The 21,984-nt window shown below is 42.0% G+C and overlaps 1 protein-coding gene across 1 annotated transcript in view; it reads right to left on the reverse strand.

Annotated features, from left to right (window-relative positions):
• The window catches only part of LOC124595860 (suppressor of lurcher protein 1-like), a 660,754-nt gene that overhangs the window by 495,883 nt on the left and 142,887 nt on the right, over positions 1-21,984 (reverse strand). Inside the window, exon 2 of the mRNA XM_047134767.1 lies at positions 4,349-4,430. Within this exon, the coding sequence (XP_046990723.1) occupies positions 4,349-4,372 (24 nt within the window). The 5' untranslated portion in view covers positions 4,373-4,430. The remainder of the gene's footprint in view (positions 1-4,348; positions 4,431-21,984) is intronic.

The following is a 21,984-nucleotide window of genomic DNA, read 5'->3' on the forward strand; positions in this document are numbered from 1 at the left end:
GTCGCCACTATCAGTGATTGCAGACCGAGCGCCGCCACACGGCAGGTCTAGAGAGACGTCCTAGCACTCGCCCCAGTTGTACAGCCGACTTTGCTAGCGATGGTTCACTGACAAATTACGCTCTCATTTGCCGAGACGATAGTTAGCACAGCGTTCAGCAACGTCATTTGCTACCACCTAGCAAGGCGCCATTACCAGTCACTATTGATGCTGTAAAACATGTACCGTCACGAGCGATGTTCACCAATTATGGATTAAAGTTAAGTATTCCAGCAGCTACGTACGTTATTGGCTATATTAATTACCTTGTCCTGTTCCAGACCTCACGCCAGCCTGCGTGAGCTTAAACACGTGCCCTTCGGCTTCCTCATGGTGGCTTGGCTGTCTTGCCAAGCCACAACACATTCCATCAGTAATCGCTGGTGTGGACAGAAAACTTAGGAAACATGGAAGATATTTCTATTTAAGATATATAATACGAGAATGAAGTTGGTAGATACGCTGACGCCATGGAAGATAGTGAGGGATGGGAAGAAAGAATCATGGTTCAATAACGATGTTGGAAACTTAATATGTAATTTTAGAGCTGAATGGTATATTCAAACGAGATTCAAGCTGCCGAACAAAAGATAAAGCAATACACAACAATGAAAGACAGCTATGTGCAAATCATCCAAGAAATTCAAAAGCAAGAACTCACACTGAGGAAAGTTTTGGTACTATGTAAAATCAGTCACTGGAACGTAGTTATATGTTCAGGCACTCGTTCAGCGCAGTAGTCCCAGAACTGCTCTCATTAATAAACGGTCACAATGCCCACATAGTACTAGGGACAGAAAGTTGGCTGAAACCAGATGTAAACAGTAATGAAATTCTAAACTCAGATTGGAATGTATACCGCAGAGACAGGCTGGACAGTGAGGGGGTGGCGTGTTTATAGCGATAAGAAGAGCAATAGTATGGAAAGAAATTGACGGAGATCCGCAATGTGAAATAATTCGGGTGAAGGTCACGGTTAAAGCAGGCTCAGAAATGGTAATTGGATGTCTCTATAGGCCCCCTGGCTCATCAGCTGTTGTGGTTGAGCACCTGAAGGATAATTTGGAAAATATTTCGAGTAGATTTCCCCACCATGTTATAGCTCTGGGTGGAGATTTTAATTTGCCGGATATAGACTGGGAGACTCAAACGTTCATAATGGGTGGCAGGGACAAAGAATCCAGTGAAATTTTTTTAAGTGCTTTATCTGAAAACTACCTTGAGCAGTTAAACGGAGAACTCACTCGTGGTGATAACATATAAGACGTTCTGGTGACAAACAGACCCGAACTATTTGAAAGAGTTAACGCACAACAGGGAATCGGCGATCATAAAGCGGTTACTGCATCGATAATTTCAGCCGCAAAAAGAAATATTAAGAAAGATAGGAAGTTTTTTCTGTTTAGTAAAAGTGACAAAAAGCAGATTTTATAGTACCTGACGCCTCAACACAAAAGTTTTATCTCAAGTACAGATAGTGTTAAGGATCAGTGGACATAGTTCAAAACCATCGTACAATATGCGTTAGATAAGTATGCGCCAAGCAAGATTGTAAGAGATGGAAAAGAGCCCCCGTGGTACAACAACCGAGTTAGAAAACTGCTGCGGAAGCAAAGGGAACTTCACAGCAAACATAAACATAGCCAAAGCCTTACAGACAAACAAAAATTACGCGAAGCGAAATGTAGTGTGAGGAGGGCTATGCGAGAGGCGTTCAATGAATTCGAAAGTAAAGTTCTATGTACTGACTTGGCAGAAAATCCTAAGAAATTTTGGTCTTATGTCAAAGCGGTAGGTGGATCAAAACAAAATATCCAGACACTCTGTGACCAAAATGGTTCTGAAACAGAGGATGAAAGACTAAAGGCCGAAATACTAAATATCTTTTTCCAAAACTGTTTCACAGAGGAAGACTGCACTGTAGTTCCTTCTCTAGATCGTCACACAGATGACAAAATGGTAGATATCGAAATAGACAACAGAGGGATAGAGAAACAGTTAAAATCACTCAAAAGAGATAAAGCCGGTGGACCTGATGGGATACCAGTTCGATTTTACACAGAGTACGAGAAGGAAATTGCCCCCCTTCTTGCGGCGGTGTACCGTAGGTCTCTAGAAGAGCGTAGCGTTCCAAAGGATTGGAAAAGGGCACAGGTCATCCCCGTTTTCAAGAAGGGACGTCGAACAGATGTGCAGAACTATAGACCTATATGTCTTCCGTTGATCAGTGTAGAATTTTGGAACACGTAGTATGTTCGAGTATAATGACTTTTCTGGAGACTAGAAATCTGCTCTGTAGGAATAGGCATGGTTTTCAAAAAAGACAATCGTGTGAAACCCAGCTCGCTCTATTTGTCAAAGAGACTCAGAGGGCCATAGACACTGGTTCTCAGGTAGATGCCGTGTTTCTTGACTTCCACAAGGCGTCCGATACAGTTCTCCACAGTCGTTTAATGAACAAAGTAACAGACGAAGTGTGTGATTGGATTGAAGAGTTCCTAGATAACAGAAGGCAGCATGTCATTCACAATGGAGAGAAGTCTTCCGAAGGAAGAGTGATTTCAGGTGCGCCGCAGGGGAGTGTTGTAGGACCGGTGCTATTCACAATATTCATAAATGACCTTGTGGATGACATCGGAAGTCCACTGAGGCTTTTTGCGGATGATGCTGTGGTATATCGAGAGGTTGTAACAATGGAGAATTGTACTGAAATGCAGGAAGATCTGCAGCAAATTGACGCATGGTGCAGGGAATGGCAATTGAATCTCAATGTTGACGAGTGTAATGTGCTGCGAATACATAGAAAGGAAGATCCCTTATCATTTAGCTACTGTAGCGCCTAGAACCGCACGGCCACTCCGACCGGCGAAGTAGGTTACAGTACGCTGGTTCGCCCACTGCTTGAATACTGCTCACCAGTGTGGGATCCGTACCAGACAGGGTTGATAGAAGAGATAGAGAAGATCCAACAAAGAGTAGCGCACTTCGTTACAGGATCATTTAGTAATCGCGAAAGCGTTACGGAGATGATAGATAAACTCTAGTGGAAGAATAAACTCTAGTGGAAGACTCTGCAGGAGAGACGCTCTACTAGCTCGGTACGGGCTTTTGTTGAAGTTTCGAGAATATACCTTCACCGAGGAGTGAAGCAGTATATTGCTCCCTCCTACGTATATCTCGCGAAGAGACCATCAGGATAAAATCAGACAGATTAGAGCCCACACAGAGGCATACCGACAATCTTTCTTTAGACGAACAATACGAGACTGGAATAGAAGGGAGAACCGATAGATGTACTCAAGGTACCCTTCGCCACACACCGTCAGGTGGTTTGCGGAATATGGATGTAGATGTAAATGTATAAGAAAACAGTAAAATGAAGCTTAAATGATTCCGTCTTTGAAAGTTGCTTCATGAAAGAAGTCAGCAGACAAAGTGAACTCGTTGAACCAGATGGGTCGCACGCTGGATTCAATATAAAATACTTCCATATGAAATTCGCAGAAACATCTCATACAACGTCTCTAAAACTAGGAACTGACGTGACTGGAAGATGCAGCTGATAATAATATGGGTCATAGAGCACACGGGAAGGCCTGTAGTCCTGTATAACGTCAGTAAGATGCCGTATTAGGGAAGATACTCTGTGTTCATGTACGATGATTTTAAATAGACCAAAACAAAACCACTTTCTATAAAACAAGACCGTCTCACCAAACACTGATTGTGTGAAATCAATTTTGCTCTGTTACTTATACCGTTCTACTGTTTGAGCAGATATTTGCAATTTCGTTTGTACAACAAGTGGATTGAATTAAGTCTAACAAGTACCACTCATTATGCGTGTCTTGCGATTCCATGTCACAAAGATAAATGTTGAGTTACTTCTCGTTACAAAACGTTTCTCTCTTTCTTCTAAATGCATTTTTGTCCCTGTTCAATAGAGCGGTCCCAAATTAGCTCATGTTGCATTCAGCTGAACGACATTTGCTTACAGGGCCAGCAGTACACGTGGAATAATCAGTATATTAGCAGAAACTGAGTAGAGTTTCTGCATAACGCCAGCAACCAGATTTTGGGACGATGGCTTTAGCTGTGTTTATAATCTCATTAGATATTCAAATTGTATAATCTGTTGAGTCATATATTAAACAATCTGTTGTCCTAATTCTGAAATTATTTTTTCTTCAGAGTCAATATGAGCCCTGTCGAATATTCGCAAGTATTGGCTTTAGCACGTAAGCAGAGACTTAACTGCAACAAAAGACTAATTTACTGTAAGTCTCAATTTAATTAATTTGCTACTTACCTCCATCACACTATCCAGCAGCATACTGAGACATCATCTTGCACTGGGATGAGAACCGCTTATGCCTGAGCATCACGCTTCTCTGGAAAGAAATTGAGGAAAATTAGTTCACTGAAGGAAAGGTATTAATAAAAACCATTCACTACAAATAAAAGTGCGAATGACTTTCAAACTTCGTTCTACAGTGAGCCTCAGGAAACTTCGAGCGAAGAGTACGTCTTAAAATCGTGATGTATTTGGGACTGACGATCCCACAGAGATTTCTTGCTGTTATTTTCAGAGTGAGTTGTGTCCGCTGCTACGACCACTCATATAAAAAAATCATTGTAATATAAAGAGAAGAAACTACCTTTTTACTGAATGAAACGGGACGAGTAATATTGTTGTTCTGTATGAAACAGGGCATTTGTCGACGAGTAGGTCTATATGGACGAGGGAGGTATTATTGCGAGTGAATTGCCTTTAGCGGTTAAAATAAACTGATCACAGGGAAATGAAACGTGAATTTGTTGTTATTTAAACCTTAATAAAAAAGCGACCTTTTCACATAAGAAAACGTTCATATTTTATTATTTTTTCGAAGAATTGAAAAGTTTCATTCGACGGGACACAGACATCTAATTACCGTTCATGATCGTGTTGCCGGGGACAATTCCAGGTCAAAATTGTGGTATTCCGAGAAAGGAACAGTTTTTCTCATACTGAACTCTGAAATTCTGATTAATATCTTCATGTTTCGACATATGGCCTCGACGCAATTTTTGAATACTAAAGGCATTTTTGTGTCCATCATAGGCTCTCAGAAATTTTTGTACGGATGAACTGTGTAACATAATTTAGTAAACAGCAATGATGAAATTCATTGAAGTTTCAAACAGCCTACGTTGGACATAATGTTCTTGTAACATTTGAAATTTTCGATAATGCTTGACGGAATACGATTTACTATGTGAAGTAACTGCAGCACGTACAGACCTTTATAAGGGCTTAGGAAATAATGAAGCGCTGAATGGTATGTTTTGAAGAATTTGGCAAAAGTAATGCAATTTTTATGCATGAAGTTTTAAAAACATTTTTTTTTTTAAATTGACGTAACGCTGCACGAAGTTCACAAATCTTATACTTGTGCAGCTAATGTTATAAAAGCGTGCCGCTTATGGACAAGTTCTCCGTATGCTTTCAGAAACTGAATTAAGGTGGGATCATCGTTTACATCACTGTTACCGCGGGACAAGCTTCTGAGACTTAAATTTGTTAAGCGGGTAAGTGGGATCTTTTCCGGACTGGATGTAACTTTCTCAGAGCTATTTACTTTCAAAAGAATACCGATGGTCAATTCAGTATGAGGAAGAGAATACGTGAAAAGATCAGAAAATCAATACCAATGGCAAATCTAATATATGGAGGAGGATTCCTAGAAACTAATTAGAATCCAGTCAAACATAATCGATTTTCCAGTCAATTTCTGACGCCGAAAAGGTATTAAATGCACTCAGAATATGTGTCTTCACATCAAAGTACTAATAAATATCCTTTGGTAGGAGTAAAATTGTGAAGAAAACCCAAAAGTCTGCTGATAACGAATTCTAGAAGCAGGGTGTAATGAAAATATACTAGCACTAAAATACAGCAGAGGTATCTTTTTCTTAAAATACAATGAAGGAAAGGAAAATTTTTTCATGAATTTTACATAATGTCAGAAATTGATTATATGTCTACAACGATTGATGGAGAAGTAACCCGCCAGGTCAGCCAAGAGTGCTAATGCGCTGCTTCCTGGACTCGGGTAGGCGCACCGGTCCTGGATCGAATCCACCCGGGGATTGACGTGGAGGGCCGGTGTGCCAGCCGCCAGACAACATGGATACAGTTTTTAGGCGGTTTTCCACATCCCACTAAGCAAATACCATGCTGGTACCCACATGCCACTTCAGTTACACGACTCGCAGACATTTGAAAAATCGTTCGCACTATTTCATGGTTTACTTACACTAGATGCAGACAGCTGTGGTGCACTAATATCATCCCAGGGGGTACGGGGTGGCGACAGGAACGGCATCCGGCCACCTAACATCGCCAAATCCATATTAACACGGCCCACCCCGCATTGCAATGGGACAAAGGCCCAAAGAAAATCATTATGAACAATTGCTGGAGATGTTTGGTTATGTCTACGACATCGAGAATTTAGCTGAAAAGGTAAATAAAAACATGTTTTAACGAAACCATTGTGAACAATATGTTTCCCACTTTCTTGTTTCATCCAGCTTGTAAGTCAATAGCTTTCGTGGGAAAAATTATGAAAATCACAGAATGAAGAACTTAAGTCTACAGATATTAAATTTATGTTGTTTCGACTTCTGGGAGAAATGACTATCGAGAGAGCCTGTGAAACTGAATTTTGAAACTCTTATTAAAGATCTTTAAATTTTCGCTCAAATTAATTCTCTCCATAGGGTTGGACACACTGGTTAAGAAGCCCGAGGAGAAAAACTTCCACTTTTAGAGGGCCATGATACAAAAGGACAAGGGTGGCCCTTGTCAAAATGTTGCGGTTTCCCAGCACTGCCACACAACTGGAAACCCGAGAGCTTATGGTTAGCATTATACATCAGGAGCATGCTCTCATCCATGTTTGATAATGAGAGCACTTAGTGACTTGTAACAACTTTTAAAAGTAATTTCTAAATTTTTCTAATCTTATTCTGGATTGTAATATTCATGTCGGGTCTCCAGCCGCAACATATCGTCATCTGGACACAATATTTCGGCGGAACAGTTCCGGTGAGTTTATGCAATGGCTTTCTCACCTGAACATGGCGGCAAGGTGGACCGCCGAAATATTGTGTCCAGATGGAGAATGTTCCGGCTGGAGACCCGACATGAATATCACAAATTACTACGCTGGGAAAGTTTACGATTGTCGATTACATACTAACAGTATACAGGAGTGCTCTATTACTTAAGGAGTAGTGGGTTTACTGATTATTTTGTATCTAAAGAGAATCACTGAGGTTTTAAGAGTCGCTACATCTCATAGAAGTGGGAATGAAAGGTGAATGACTGAACACCTGCAGCAGTTTCAACCAAATATTTAGATCCTTACTTATGATTTGTAGAAAAATACTGTGACAGTAAGATTCCCCACTACCACTAGGTGCGAAGGTTGGACGAGAAGAGATGATATAAAAAGTTCGAAAACGGCTTATTGGTATTTATTTCTTTTTTATAGCTGACTGAATACGGTTAAAAGATTAAGTACAATTAGTCTCTGACCTCTGTTCTACGTTGTGCTAACCAAGCCGTGAGAACGAGCACTGCAGCGGGGGCAATAATTTTGTCAACGTGTTTAGTGATCTGGTATCAAGGCAAACGTCTGAATAAATATCACACATTAATTTACGTGCCTCTCTCCAGTCGCATGAAGTAAAACAGCTGAGGTTTATATATATATATATATACATATATATATATATATATATATATATATATATATATATATATATGTGTGTGTGTGTGTGTGTGTGTGTGTGAAATATACGCCGCATACGCATATAGTCAACACCTCTTTCTTAGCCTATGTATCGATTTTAACCAAACTTCGTACTCTTATCATTTGTTGCCAGGAAAGTAATACTACCTGTGGTCGGGGGGGGGGGGGCTGGTGATAACAGTAATATGGACAAAGGTGGAGGTAGGAAGAGGCGGCCGCTTGGGGGAGGGGGAAAGCAGCAGATGTTTGAGAAAGGGGGAGGAGGAAAGAGAGAGAGGAGGACGAGGAGGAGAAGGTGGAGGTGTAGGAGGAGGAGAAGATGGACAGAGGGAGAGGAGAAGGAGGCGTATAGAGAGAGGAGGGATGGAGAAGAAATAGAGGTGAGCAGGAGGCGGATGGTGACTAAGGGGATACAAAAAGAGCGGGCAGGAGGAGAAGATGGAATAAGCTGTGGTAAGGAGTCCTGACAAATATCTACCATCAGCTGAGCAAAATGTATGAGACAGGTAAAATACCCTCAGACTTCAAGAAGAATATAATAATTCCAATCCCAATCAAAGCAGGTGTTGATATATGTGAAAATTACCAAACTATCAGTTTAATAAGTCACGGCTGCAAAATACCAACGCGAATTCTTTACAGACGAATGGAAAAACTGGTAGAAGCCGACCTCGGGGAAGATCAGTTTGGATTCTGTAGAAATGTTGGAACACGTGAGGCAATACTGACCCTACGGCTGATCTTAGAAGATAGATTAAGAAAAGGCTAACCTACGTTTCTAGCATTTGTAGACGTAGAGAAAGCTTTTGACAATGTTGACTGGAATACTCTCTTTCAAATTCTGAAGGTGGCAGGGGTAAAATACAGAGAGCGAAAGGCTATTTACAATTTTTGCAGAAACCTGATGGCAGTTATAAGAGTCGAGGGGCATGAAAGGGAAGCAGTGGTTGGGAAGGGAGTGAGACAGGGGTGTAGCCTCCCCCCCGATGTTATTCAATCTGTATATTGAGCAAGCAGTAAAGGAAGCAAAAGAAAAATTCGGAGTAGGTATTAAAACCCATGGAGAAGAAATAAAAACTTTAACGTTCACCGATGACATTGTAATTCTGTCAGAGACAGCAAAGGACTTGGAAGAGCAGTTGAATGGAATGGACAGTGTCTTGAGAGGAGTATGTAAGATGAACATCAACAAAAGCAAAACGAGGATAATGGAATGTAGTAGAATTAAGTCGGGTGATACTGAGGGAATTAGATTAGGAAATGAAACACTTAAAGTAGTAAAGGAGTTTCGCTATTTGTGGAGCAAAATAACTAATGATGGTCGAAGTAGAGAGGATATAAAATGTATACTGGCAATGGCAAGGAAAGCGTTTCTGAAGAAGAGGAATTTGTTAACATCCAGTATAGATTTAAGTGTCAGGAAGTCGTTTCTGAAAGTATTTGTATGGGGTGTAGCCATGTATGGAAGAGAAACATGGACGATACACAGTTTGGACAAGAAGAGAATAGAAGCTTTTGAAATGTGGTGCTACGGAAGAATGCTGAAGATCAGATGGATAGATCACATAACTAATGAGGAGATACTGATTACAATTAGGGAGAAGAGGAGTTTGTGGCACAACTTGACCAGAAGAAGGGGTAGGTTGGTAGGGCATATTCTGAGGCATTAAGGGATCACCAGTTTGGAGGGCAGCGTGGAGGGTAAAAATCGTAGAGGGAGTCCAAGAGATGAATACACTAAGCAGATTCAGAAGGATGTAGGCTGCAGTACGTACTGGAAGATGAAGCAGCTGCATCAAACCAGTCTCAGGACTGAAGACCACAACAACAAGGAGTTGATGACAAGGGGGGAGAAGAGAGGGAGATAATGAGACAGGGGGATGGTGGATAGAGAGAGGGAGGAAGGGGATGGAGTAGGAGATGGAGAGGAGGGAGGAGGAAATGAACTTATATAATATTAGACGAAATATTAGCTGGGAAACTTCGGGTTTTTCAGTTGTAAAATCAAAATGAATTACCGGCTGCTGTGGCCGAGAGGTTCTAGGCGCTTCAGTCTGGAACAGCGCTACCGCTGCGGTCACAGGTTCGAAACCTGCCCCGGGCACTGATGTGCATGATGTCCTTAGGTTAGTTAGATTTAAGTAGTTCTAAGTTCTATGGGACTGATGACCTCAGAAGTTAAGTCCCATAGTGCTCATAGCCATTTGAGCCATTTCAAAATGAATTCCGCAAACAGAGATCAGCAGAAACCAGCTCACTCCGTTCGTATATGAGACCCAGACTGTTGCAGACATCGACTTGCATGTTGGTGCCGTGTTACTGACTACAGGAAGGCGTATTATGAAGTTCTGCACTATCGTTTGGTGAACAAAATCCAGCGCACCGAGTATCTGATCGGATTGTGATTAAGAACTTTCTTACACGTAGAACTCGAGAATACGTGTACTACCGATTCTTCAATTCGGCTCGGATATTTGGGAGCCCCATCATGTCGGATCAGAGGAAGACATCGAAGCAGTTTCCTTACGTTTGTCAGCGGTAGGATAGATCAGGACGCAGGCATTACGAAGATGCATCCTGAACTCAAATGGGAATCAAAATGGTTCAAATGGCTCTCTGCACTATGGGACTTAACTTCTGAGGTCATCAGTCCCCTAGACCTTGGAACTACTTAAACGTAACTAACCTAAGGACATCACGCACATCCATGCCCGAGGCAGGATTCGAACCTGCGACCGTAGCGGTCGCGCGGTTCCAGGCTGTAGCGCCTAGAACCGCGAGACCACCCCGGCCGGAGCAAATGGGAATCCCTGAGGTGAAGATGCCGCTCTCTTCGCGAGGCACTGTTGCAGGATTTTGCAGAACTGGCCTTCGAGGTCGACTACAGAACGATTGTACTGCTGCTGAAGTGCATTTCACGTAAGGACCACGAAGATAAAAGAATTTAGAGCTCGCACGGAGGAGTGTAGATTGTTGTTCCTCCGCATCTCCATTCGCGAGTGGAACGGGAAAGGAAATTCAACGTTACGCCGTAGCCTCCGCCATGCACCGTTCAGTGGATCCCGAAATATATACGTGAATTAGACGTAGACGTACCTGTGGAAAGCTGAGGTGGGTCGTTAGTACTGTTTTACGTCTAGTGGATGACGTTAGAAGCGGCGTCAGACTGTTGGGTGACGCTGCAGTGGGATATCAGAAGATAGTAACGCAAGAAGTCTGCAGCAAATTGCAGGAAGACGCGCAGACGATCGGTGATTGGAGTTGGAAAATGCAGTTGATCCTGAACGTAATTCTATGTATTGCGAATAAATAAGTGCCCATATGCACTATCTATCGGTTATGCAATTGACAACTAATCAGTTGAAACAGTTACTACAGAAAAATATTCAGAAATAACCACCCAGAGAGGCCTAAAGTGAAAACACTGCATAAATGATGGAGAAGCGAGTTCCAAGGTGAGGTCTATTGGAGGAATGCTAAGGCAACGTAAACCATCCACGAAGGGAATGCCTCACAAAACGCTAGTTCCAGCGATTCTCGTGCATTGTTCATCTGTCTGGGGTTTCTACCACGATGGTCTAATAAAGTAGATAGGGAAAATACAACAAAGAGCGATGCGTTTTCTAACGGGATCATTTAGCTGACGCGATAGTATTATGGAAGTGCAGGCAGGCCGGTGAGACATTGTGAATCACGGAAAAGGGTCAGGCAGAAAACTGCTTGCACCAAAGCACGTCTCGTGGTATTACCACAACAACAAAATCTGATAAACTGGGGTTAATACGGAGCTTTAGAGACAATCATGCTTCCAACGCGCCATTCGCAAATGAAAAGGGGAAGGGGAAAAGATAATGGAACAAGAAGTAAACTTCGTCTCGCATTGTTATGTGGATTGGCGTGTAGTAGATGTGATAGTAAAGGACTCAATGCGAGCTTCCATTATAGGAAAAGCGAAACTGATGGTAGAGGATGTATTGGTTACTGTAGTAGACGAATCGCAGCCATCAGTGTCTTCTAACTCAGCTGATATTACTTCGGGAGGAGTAAAAGTATTAGTCGTCGCCCGATGAAGCGAATATCTCCCGTGCTTCTGAACGCCAACGCATTTCCCAGCAAACGCTGCATTAGCATAAACCGCAGGAAATTGTATAAATTGAGCAACATATTTAGAACCAGCAAGAGCTGCGTAAGGCTGAGACCTGTAGTGAGTGGTTTGGTGGCTTCCCAGTTCTTCCACTTTAGCCCGCTCCCTAGCCTTTCCCAGCAGCAGCAAGTGCCGTAACTCGGCCGTTCTTCTTGTGCGGCTATCCGTCTCCATTGCAAAACGGCCCTCGTCGCCCGTGCGGCACGGCGGGGGCTTTTTATTGAACTTGGCACGCGGACAAATTGCATTAAGTGTGCGCCCGGCATCTGGAGACATATACGCCGAGGGAAATAATTCACGACGCAAAAAAGCGGACAGGATGGACCGTAGTTGGATGGCCCATTTCAGTCGCGTGCGGGTGGCGGTGGTTTGGGGTGGCAAGGGGCGGTCCGACTTGCCCAGCGAGAGGCGAGTGGATGAATATATTCCAGGAGGGTTGGGGGGGGGGGGGGGGGGGTGGAAGGAGGCTACGGAGGGCTACATCGACTGGCTTGTGGTGGAGAGGACGGCCACGTCGGACCATTCGAGCCTGCAATTTCTTGTGCCTGCGGTGCGGCTTGAATTGTGATAATAACGGCGGTTTATAGAAAAGACCATCACTCGGTAAAAAATATCTTGGGCAGGATTGCTCTATTATTCAGTCATTCGTACGACAGCGTTCCGTACAGCGTCATTAACACGAGGCGTCTTGAGACCTAAGTACAGTGCCACGGATCAACGGGCTATGCAGGTGGAGGAAGACTAGGAGGACAGTTTGCTTTCTAGTATGCATCAAGATTTTTAGCTATACCGTATAACCTTCGATTAACACTACGATGATAGTGAATCGATCTTTCTTTCGTCAGAAAAGATTTCTGGAAATCACTAGAGACCTGAATTAGGAAGGACAGTAGGGGTTAGTCGCCCACTTTCGACTCTTTTCCGTGAGGAACATGTAGAGCGCATTTAGCAGGATAGAGGAAATGCCATGTCAGGAACATTTACGTGCATTCTTAGATTTACCTGCTACTTGTTAGTATGGATTATATATTTTAATATCTCAACTGATAGTAATGTTTAACTTTAATCGCAAAAGAAAAGTAAACGACATTCTTAGTTATTAACGGGTTAGACCGGGTGACGGTCGATTTTGAAACCAATGCTCTAGATTTTTTCAATATAAGATGTTCAAATGTGTGTGAATTCCTACGGGACCAAACGGCTAAGGTCATCAATCCCTTGATTTACACATTACTTAAATTAACTTATGCTAAGACCACACACATACCTAAGCCAGAGGGAGGACTCGAACCTCCGGCGGGAGGGGCCGCGCAATTCGTGAAATGGCGCCTCAAACCGCGCGGCCACTTTGCGCGGCTTTTCAATATAATAGCAAACAAATTACAAAACTGACTTTAGACGTTTCATGTACACCCTTAAGATTGTATTATGCATTATTTTAAGTAAAAAATTTGCACCCCGAATACACTACAAGACTTAGACGAAAGGTTTTCGCGAATTCCGAGGACGGTTGGTGGGAGCTCTGAATGCCACAATATTCAACTCAGAACAAAATTTGAAAAAAACTACTTCGCAACTGATGATCTTGTGTAACGCAGTACGTGGGGCTATTTAAGAAAGTGGTTTTTAGCAAAATGGCGGCACTATGAAACTGAAATCAATTTTTTCGACAAAAAAAAGTCTTTACAAAAGACGTTCACCAAATTTGAAGTTAAAATATATCGTAAAAATCCCACTAACTACAGTATTAAAAACATAGACTCACAAGTCACAAAAAGTATAATGTACCTGCATTTATATTTAATGAACTATATCTCCCACAGACTTGAAAACTGATGTTTAGAAATTAAAAATCGTTTTAAGTTTCAACTGTGGTTTCAAATATTGAATCTGCACAAATCTTTAATGGGATATCGCACAGTCGGCCTTTTTTCGCCCATGTCGAAACTCGTTCTTACGGAATAATATCGCTTAACTGGCATTTCTTTGCCAGTTGAAGCGTTTTTTGCCTGATAGAGATAACTTTAAGAAACCCATCTATCTGTGTAAATATTTTTACATATAATTTTCAAACTAACGCGAACCGTATTATGAGGAGAAGTCTTTTTGAGAATAGTATTTTAGTTGACACCGGTGCCCTCTGTGACACTATCAGAAAGTAACTGTGTCGGTAAGTACTGTAGTATTACCTCGGCTGCATTCGAGCGCACGGATGCACAAGACACTCCATGCAGAAAATGGCGGTTTAACATATGTTAATATTTATGGCACACTCTATATTAATGAGTCTTAAAAACAGACTATAAGGAACATTCGAAACAAATTAAAAATTAGGCTAAAAGAAATTTCTATCGTAGATATAGCGCCTTAAGCAAGTTGTTAGGTCTAGCATAAATTCACGTTACAAGGGGAGAATATCGGAAAATTAAATCACAAAGAAAATGTGGAACTATCTGGTTTTATGCTGTAAATGAAGTATCACCTACTGTTCTTGCAACTGACACCCAAAACTCGAAACTGTGTTATCATGTATATGTATATCGTATAGTGTACCAACCCCCCCCCCCCCCCCCCCCCCCATGAACCATGGACCTTGCCGTTGGTGGGGAGGCATGCCTCAGCGATACAGATAGCCGTACCGTAGGTACAACCACAACGGAGGGGTATCTGTTGAGAGGCCAGACAAACGTATAGTTCCCGAAGAGGGGCAGCAGCCCTTTCAGTAGTTGCAAGGGCAACAGTCTGGATGATTGACTGATCTGGCCTTGTAACAATAACCAAAACGGCCTTGCTGTGCTGGTACTGCGAACGGCTGAAAGCAAGGGGAAACTACGGCCGTAATTTTTCCCGAAGGCATGCAGCTTTACTGTATGATTGAATGATGATGGCGTCCTCTTGGGTAAAATATTCCGGAGGTAAAATAGTCCCCCATTCGGATCTCCGGGCGGGGACTACTCAAGAGGATGTCGTTATCAGGAGAAAGAAAACTGGCGTTCTACGGATCGGAGCGTGGAATGTCAGATCCCTTAATCGGCAGGTAGGTTAGAAAATTTAAAAAGGGAAATGGATAGGTTAAAGTTAGATATAGTGGGAATTAGTGAATTTCGGTGGCAGGAGGAACAAGACTTCTGGACAGGTGACTACAGGGTTATAAACACAAAATCAAATAGGGGTAATGCAGGAGTAGGTTTAACAATGAATAGGAAAATAGGAATGCGGTAAGCTACTACAAACAGCATAGTGAACGCATTATTGTGGCCAAGATAGATACGAAGCCCACACCTACTACAGTAGTACAAGTTTATATGCCAACTAGCTCTGCAGATGACGAAGAAATTGATGAAATGTATGTTGAAATAAAAGAAATTATTCAGATAGTGAAGGGAGATGAATATTTAATAGTCATGGGTGACTGGAATTCGAGTGCAGGGAAAGGGAGAGAAGGAAACGTAGTAGGTGGATATGGATTGGGGCTAAGAAATGAAAGAGGAAGCCGCCTGGTAGAATTTTGCACAGAGCACAACTTAATCATAGCTAACACTTGGTTTAAGAATCATGAAAGAAGGTTGTATACTTGGAAGAATCCTGGAGATACTAAAAGGTATCAGATAGATTATATAATGGTAAGACAGAGATTTAGGAACCAGGTTTTAAATTGTAAGACATTTCCAGGGGCAGATGTGGACTCTGACCACAATCTATTGGTTATGACCCGTAGATTAAAACTGAAGAAACTGCAAAAAGGTGGGAATTTAAGGGGATGGGACCTGGATAAACTGAATGAACCAGAGGCTGTACAGAGTTTCATTGAGAGCATAGGGGAACAATTGACAGGAATGGGGGAAAGAAATACAGTAGAAGTGAATGGGTAGCTTTGAGGGATGATGTAGTGAAGGCAGCAGAGGATCAAGTAGGTAAAAAGACGAGGGCTAGTAGAAATCCTTGGGTAACAGAAGAAATATTGAATTTAATTGATGAAAGGAGAAAATATAAAAATGCAATAAATGAAGCAGGCAAAAAGGAATACAAACGTCGCAAAAATGAGATCTACAGGAAATGCAAAATGGCTAAGCGGGGATGGCTAGAGGACAAATGGAAGGATGTAGCGGCTTATCTCACTAGGGGTAAGATAGATACTGCCTACAGGAAAATTAAAGAGACCTTTGGAGACAAGAGAACCACTTGTATGAACATCAAGAGCTCAGATGGAAACCCAGTTCTAAGCAAAGAAGGGAAAGCAGAAAGGTGGAAGGAGCATATAGAGGATCTATACAAGGGCGATGTACTTGAGGACAATATTATGGAAATGGAAGAGGATGTAGATGAAGGTGAAATGGGAGATACCATACTGCGTGAAGAGTTTGACAGAGCACTGAAAGACCTGAGTCGAAACAAAGCCCCCGGAGTAGACAACATTCCATTGGAACTACTGACGGCCTTGGGAAAGCCAGTCCTGACAAAACTCTACCATCTGGTGAGCAAGATGTATGAAACAGACGAAATACCCTCAGACTTCAAGAAGAATATAATAATTCCAATCCCAATCAAAGCAGGTGTTGACAGATGTGAAAATTACCGAACAATCAGTTTAATAAGCCACAGCTGCAAAATACTAACACGAATTCTTTACAAACGACTGGAAAAACTAGTAGAAGTCGGCCTTGGGGAAGATCAGTTTGGATTTCGTAGAAATACTGGAACACGTGAGGCAATACTGACCTTACGACTTATCTTAGAAGAAAGTTTAAGGAAAGTCAAACCTACGTTTCTAGCATTTGTAGACTTAGAGAAAGCTTTTGACAACGTTGACTGGAATACTCTCAATTTCTAAAGGTGGCAGGGGTAAAATACAGGAAGCAAAAGGCTATTTACAATTTGTACAGAAACCAAATGGCAGTTATAAGAGTCGAGGGGCATGAAAGGGAAGCAGTGGTTGGGAAGGGAGTAAGACAGGGTTGTAGCCTCTTCCCGATGTTATTCAATCTGTATATTGAGCAAGCAGTAAAGGAAACAAAAGAAAAATTCGGAGTAGGTATTAAAATCCATGAAGAAAAAATAAAAACTTTGAGGTTCGCCGATGACATTGTAATTCTGTCAGAGACAGCAAAGGACTTGGAAGAGCAGTTGAATGGAATGGACAGTGTCTTGAGAGGAGTATATAAGATGAACATCAACAAAAGCAAAACGAGGATAATGGAATGTAGTACAATTAAGTCGGGTGATGCTGAGGGAATTAGATTAGGAAACGAGGCACTTAAAGTAGTAAAGGAGTTTCGCTATTTGTGGAGCAAAATAACTAATGATGGTCGAAGTAGAGAGGATATAAAATGTAGACTGGCAATGGCAAGGAAAGCGTTTCTGAAGAAGAGAAATTTGTTAACATGCAGTATAGATTTAAGTGTCAGGAAGTCTTTTCTGAAAGTATTTGTATGGAGTGTAGCCATGTATGGAAGTGAAACATGGACGATAAATAGTTTGGACAAGAAGAGAATAGAAGCTCTCGAAATGTGGTGCTACGGAAGAATGCTGAAGATTAGATCGGTAGATCACATAACTAATGAGGAGGTGTTGAATAGGACTGGGGAGAAGAGAAGTTTTTGGCACAACTTGACTAGAAGAAGGGATCGGTTGGTAGGACATATTCTGAGGCATCAAGGGATCACCAATTTAGTATTGGAGGGCAGCGTGGAGGATAAAAATCGTAGAGGGAGGCCAAGAGATGAATACACTAAGCAGATTCAGAAGGATGTAAGTTGCAGTAGGTACTGGGAGATGAAGAAGCTTGCACAGGATAGAGTAGCATGGAGAGCTGCATCAAACCAGTCTCAGGACTGAAGCAACAACAACATAGTGGACCAAAAGCCGTGACAGCTTATTGTCTGTTATACAGGACGTTAGATTGATCGTTTTTCAAAATGAAACACTTGTCCGGAAATGACAAAGTTTGAGAATGACGTCTTCAATATATCTTCAATTATATTTGACAGCCTAATCAGTTATGCAACTCGTTATCCTTTAGCATAAATCGGATTGAGGAATGTTCCTTTTGGCATTCTTGTGCATGCGATGTATTCTCCCATAGTCCCTTACTAACGAGGAACCAACGATGAAATTTCTCAAAAGCTTAGTAAAAACAAGACTTTGCTTTATAAATCCTGTGAATCCACACTTATAACAAGCTCGGTGAATCTCAAACATCCTAGCAGGATGTGAAAACTCAGAGCATAAAGTCCTTCGAGAGAAGGAAAGATGAAATTAGAAAATATTCATTAAATGATTTGCATGAATTGATTCGTATCGGAAAATTAGTTAACATACTACATTTCCATGTAAGACGGATGCCAAACAAAGGAGAGTGTAGAAAACATCTGAATGTTGACGTAATTTACAGATTGTCTAGAAGAGATGAGACATTCGGCTAATGCAGATATCTCAAGCTGAAGACGATTGTCCAGCTGATGTTGAATGAATTTATCTAACGTTTGTTATTTACACACACTCGTAAGGAATGCTACAGATTTCTTCTGCAAGGCTACCACTTAGGGCGATGAGAGATTATGTCTCATTTATTGAGGCTTGCCCATGACCAGGCTTTCTTTAAGGATGCATTTTCCACTCAAAGGGGAAAGACTTTTTACTTGATAAACACTATACCACCTTTATGCGACTGATCTTTCCAATGACTGCTATTATACATTCATAATCTGATGTTGCTAATACGTGTTTTCACGAGTATTTCCGATGGGTACAGCAGTAGGGTTTGTATCTCGGAGGTTTGCAAGAGCCAGACTCTTCATATACTCTCTCAACCAAAGTTATAACGACCTGACGAAGTCGATGGATTGAAGTGTCCTGGTAACTTCCAACTGGAAAATACATGACCTTTCTAAAAGTCACGCTAAATACCTAGACTTGAAAAGTTTATTGTGCAGTTTACCAACGTCCTATAGAAATTACTAGTATTGTTCGGACTCAGATGGGGAATTTTATCATAACGCATTAATCTTGTGCTGTACTGTGGCTGGAAAGACGAACTGAATTCCTATTTACGTGTGTTAAAATGGTCGCATAAGCCCCTTTTCATCTTAAGTGGAGCGTAAAATTACGCTTGAAAGCATCTCCAGAAGACCGTACTCGAGAATAAAGGAAAAGTTGAGGGTGAAGGATGGGCTTAAGGCGACAGTGAGAGGCGACGCAAAATCGCAATCAGCAGAGGCGAGGAGCCAGAAGTGAGACAGGCGGCATCGGCGCCTGCGCACAGATTAAAACGATAAGTCTCGGGGCCGCTGAAGCTCGCTTAATAGGCTGCTCCGCGTCTTCCACTGCCCGGGCGGACAGCCTCGAAATCTCCGCCAGTCTGCGGGAAAAATGACCGTCAATATTTTGCTGCCATCTGGTACGACGACTGATTATGCTCTACTGTGCAGGGGGGAAGGCGTTCAGGACCAGGCAATCGTCTTAGTAGGGACCAACCAATATGCTTAAGAAGGTCTGCTATTGGATAGTATCTAATGACAATGAGACTATCAACTATATCATCCATCATTTGTTAACGGACTGAATCTTGTCGAATTTTGTTGATCCATTATCGACTGTGGGACAACGGCTGGCATGTTGTTCTTGATACAATAATTTACCAACAACTTATGTATTGTAGAAATGTTATTTTATGAACTTCTTATATACCACCAGTTTCGGCGTTACATTCATGTCATCTTCAGGCCCCTGTACAATGAGTAGAACAAATGTACGTATGTTTTATATTTTTATAATAGTACATTTGTTCTACTCATTGTACAGAGGTCTGAAGATAGCATCAATCTAACGCCGAAACTGGTAGCATATAAGAAGTTCATAAAATAAATTTCTGCAATACATACGGCTGTTGATAAATTATTGTATCAAGAAATCTTGTGGAATCTGTGTTCTAAGGATTGGAATCAGATAGAAACATGTAGTTTGTTTACGAACTTCCAACATGCTCGAATAGCTGTGGGTCAGCAGCTTCTGTAAATCAGTACAAAGAAAAACCATGTAAAAGCGTCAATTTTCACTTTTTTTATTCTCTCGATGACTAGTTTTCGGGCCGAGACACATTTTCAAATCATCGTAACATGGTCAACAATGGTATTTCCGAAAATTTGGAAATCATGTGAAAAATGTGCAACGGTCAGTTACTGCGCTTACAGATAACTTACCTGTGGCTTAAGGAATTATACGGAGTATCCATTTAAAAAACATAAGTTTATCTTGAAATATATTTCCTTACGTTTCACAACGTCTCACAGTATTTACTTCATGAGCCCATGAGCCTCTGCCTTACATTCACAGCCGTGAAAGTCGTTACCAAAATAATCTCGAACAGTTTATGATCGATTAATTTCCATCAAATTTTTACACATTACTCTAATGAACATTCGGATGAACATTGTAAAACTTTACTAGTAGCAAACATGAAAGTTTTATTTGGCTCTTAGTCGCCTATGAATACACTACTGCTACAGAATCTGAGTTTGCAATAACAATAACCAAGGTTCAAGGTCAGAGAATAGAGGAAACCGGAGATGGCCAGAGAGGTGGCAGGAAATGGATGTAGAATGCGGAAAGAAGGCGTTGGACAGAGAGAGAGGCAGAAGGAGAGTGGGGAAGATAGAGAGGGGACGAAGAAGGCGAAGATATGGTCAGGGATGGGGAGATAAGGATATAAGAACTTACACTATTGGCCATTAAAATTTCTACACCACGAAGATGCCGTGCTACAGACGCGAAATTTAACCGACAGGAAGAAGATGCTGTGATGTGCAAATGGTTAGCTTTTCAGAGCATTCACACAAGGTTGGTGCCGGTGGCGACGCCTACAACGTGCTGGCATGGGGAAAGTCTCCAACCGATTTCTCATACAAAAACAGCAGTTGACCGGCGTTGCCTGATGAAACGTTGTTGTGATGTCTCACGTAAGGAGGAGAAATGCGTACCATCACGTTTCCGACGTTGATAAAGGTCGGATTGTAGCCTATCGCGATTGCGGTTTATCGTATCGCGACATTGCTGCTCGCGTTGGTCGAGATCCAATGACTGTTAGCAGAATATGGAATCGGTGGGTTCAGGAGGGTAATATGGAACGCCGTGCTGGATCCCAACAGCCTCGTATCACTAGCAGTCGAAATGACAGGTATCTTATCCGCATTGCTGTAACGGATCGTACAGCCACGTCTCGATCCCTGAGTCAACAGATGGGGACGTTTGCAAGACAACAACCATCTGCAAGAACAGTTCGACGACGTTTGTAGCAGCATGGACTGTCAGCTCGGAGACATGGCTGCGGTTGCCAATGAGGCTGCATCACAGACAGGAGCGCCTGCGATGGTGGTTTCTACATCTACATCTACATGACTACTCTGCAATTCACATTTAAGTGCTTGGCAGATGGTTCGTCGAACCACAATCATACTATCTCCCTACCATTCCACTCCCGAACAGCGCGCGGGAAGAACGAACACCTAAACCTTTCTGTTCGAGCTCTGATTTCTCTTATTTTATGTTGATGATCATTCCTACCTATCTAGGTTGGGCTCAACAAAATATTTTCGCATTCGGAAGAGAATGTTGGTGACTGAAATTTCGTAAATAGATCTCGCCGCGATGAAAAATGTCTTTGCTGTAATGACTTCCATCCCAATTCGCGTATCACATCTGTCACACTCTCTCCCCTACTACGTGATAATACAAAACGAGCTGCCCTTTTTTGCACCCTTTCAATGTCCTCCGTCAATCCCACCTGGTAAGGATCCCACACCGTGCAGCAATATTCTAACAGAGGACGAAAGAGTGTAGTGCAAGCTGTCTCTGTAGTGGACTTGTTGCATCTTCTAAGTGTCCTGCCAATGAAACGCAACCTTTGGCTCGCCTTCCCCACATTATTATTTATGTGGTCTTTCCAACTGAAGTTGTTCGTAATTTTAACACCCAGGTACTTAGTTGAATTGACAGCCTTGAGAA

This window comes from Schistocerca americana, chromosome 2 (assembly GCF_021461395.2).
Source record: "Schistocerca americana isolate TAMUIC-IGC-003095 chromosome 2, iqSchAmer2.1, whole genome shotgun sequence".
In the NCBI taxonomy this organism is placed as follows: domain Eukaryota; kingdom Metazoa; phylum Arthropoda; class Insecta; order Orthoptera; family Acrididae; genus Schistocerca; species Schistocerca americana.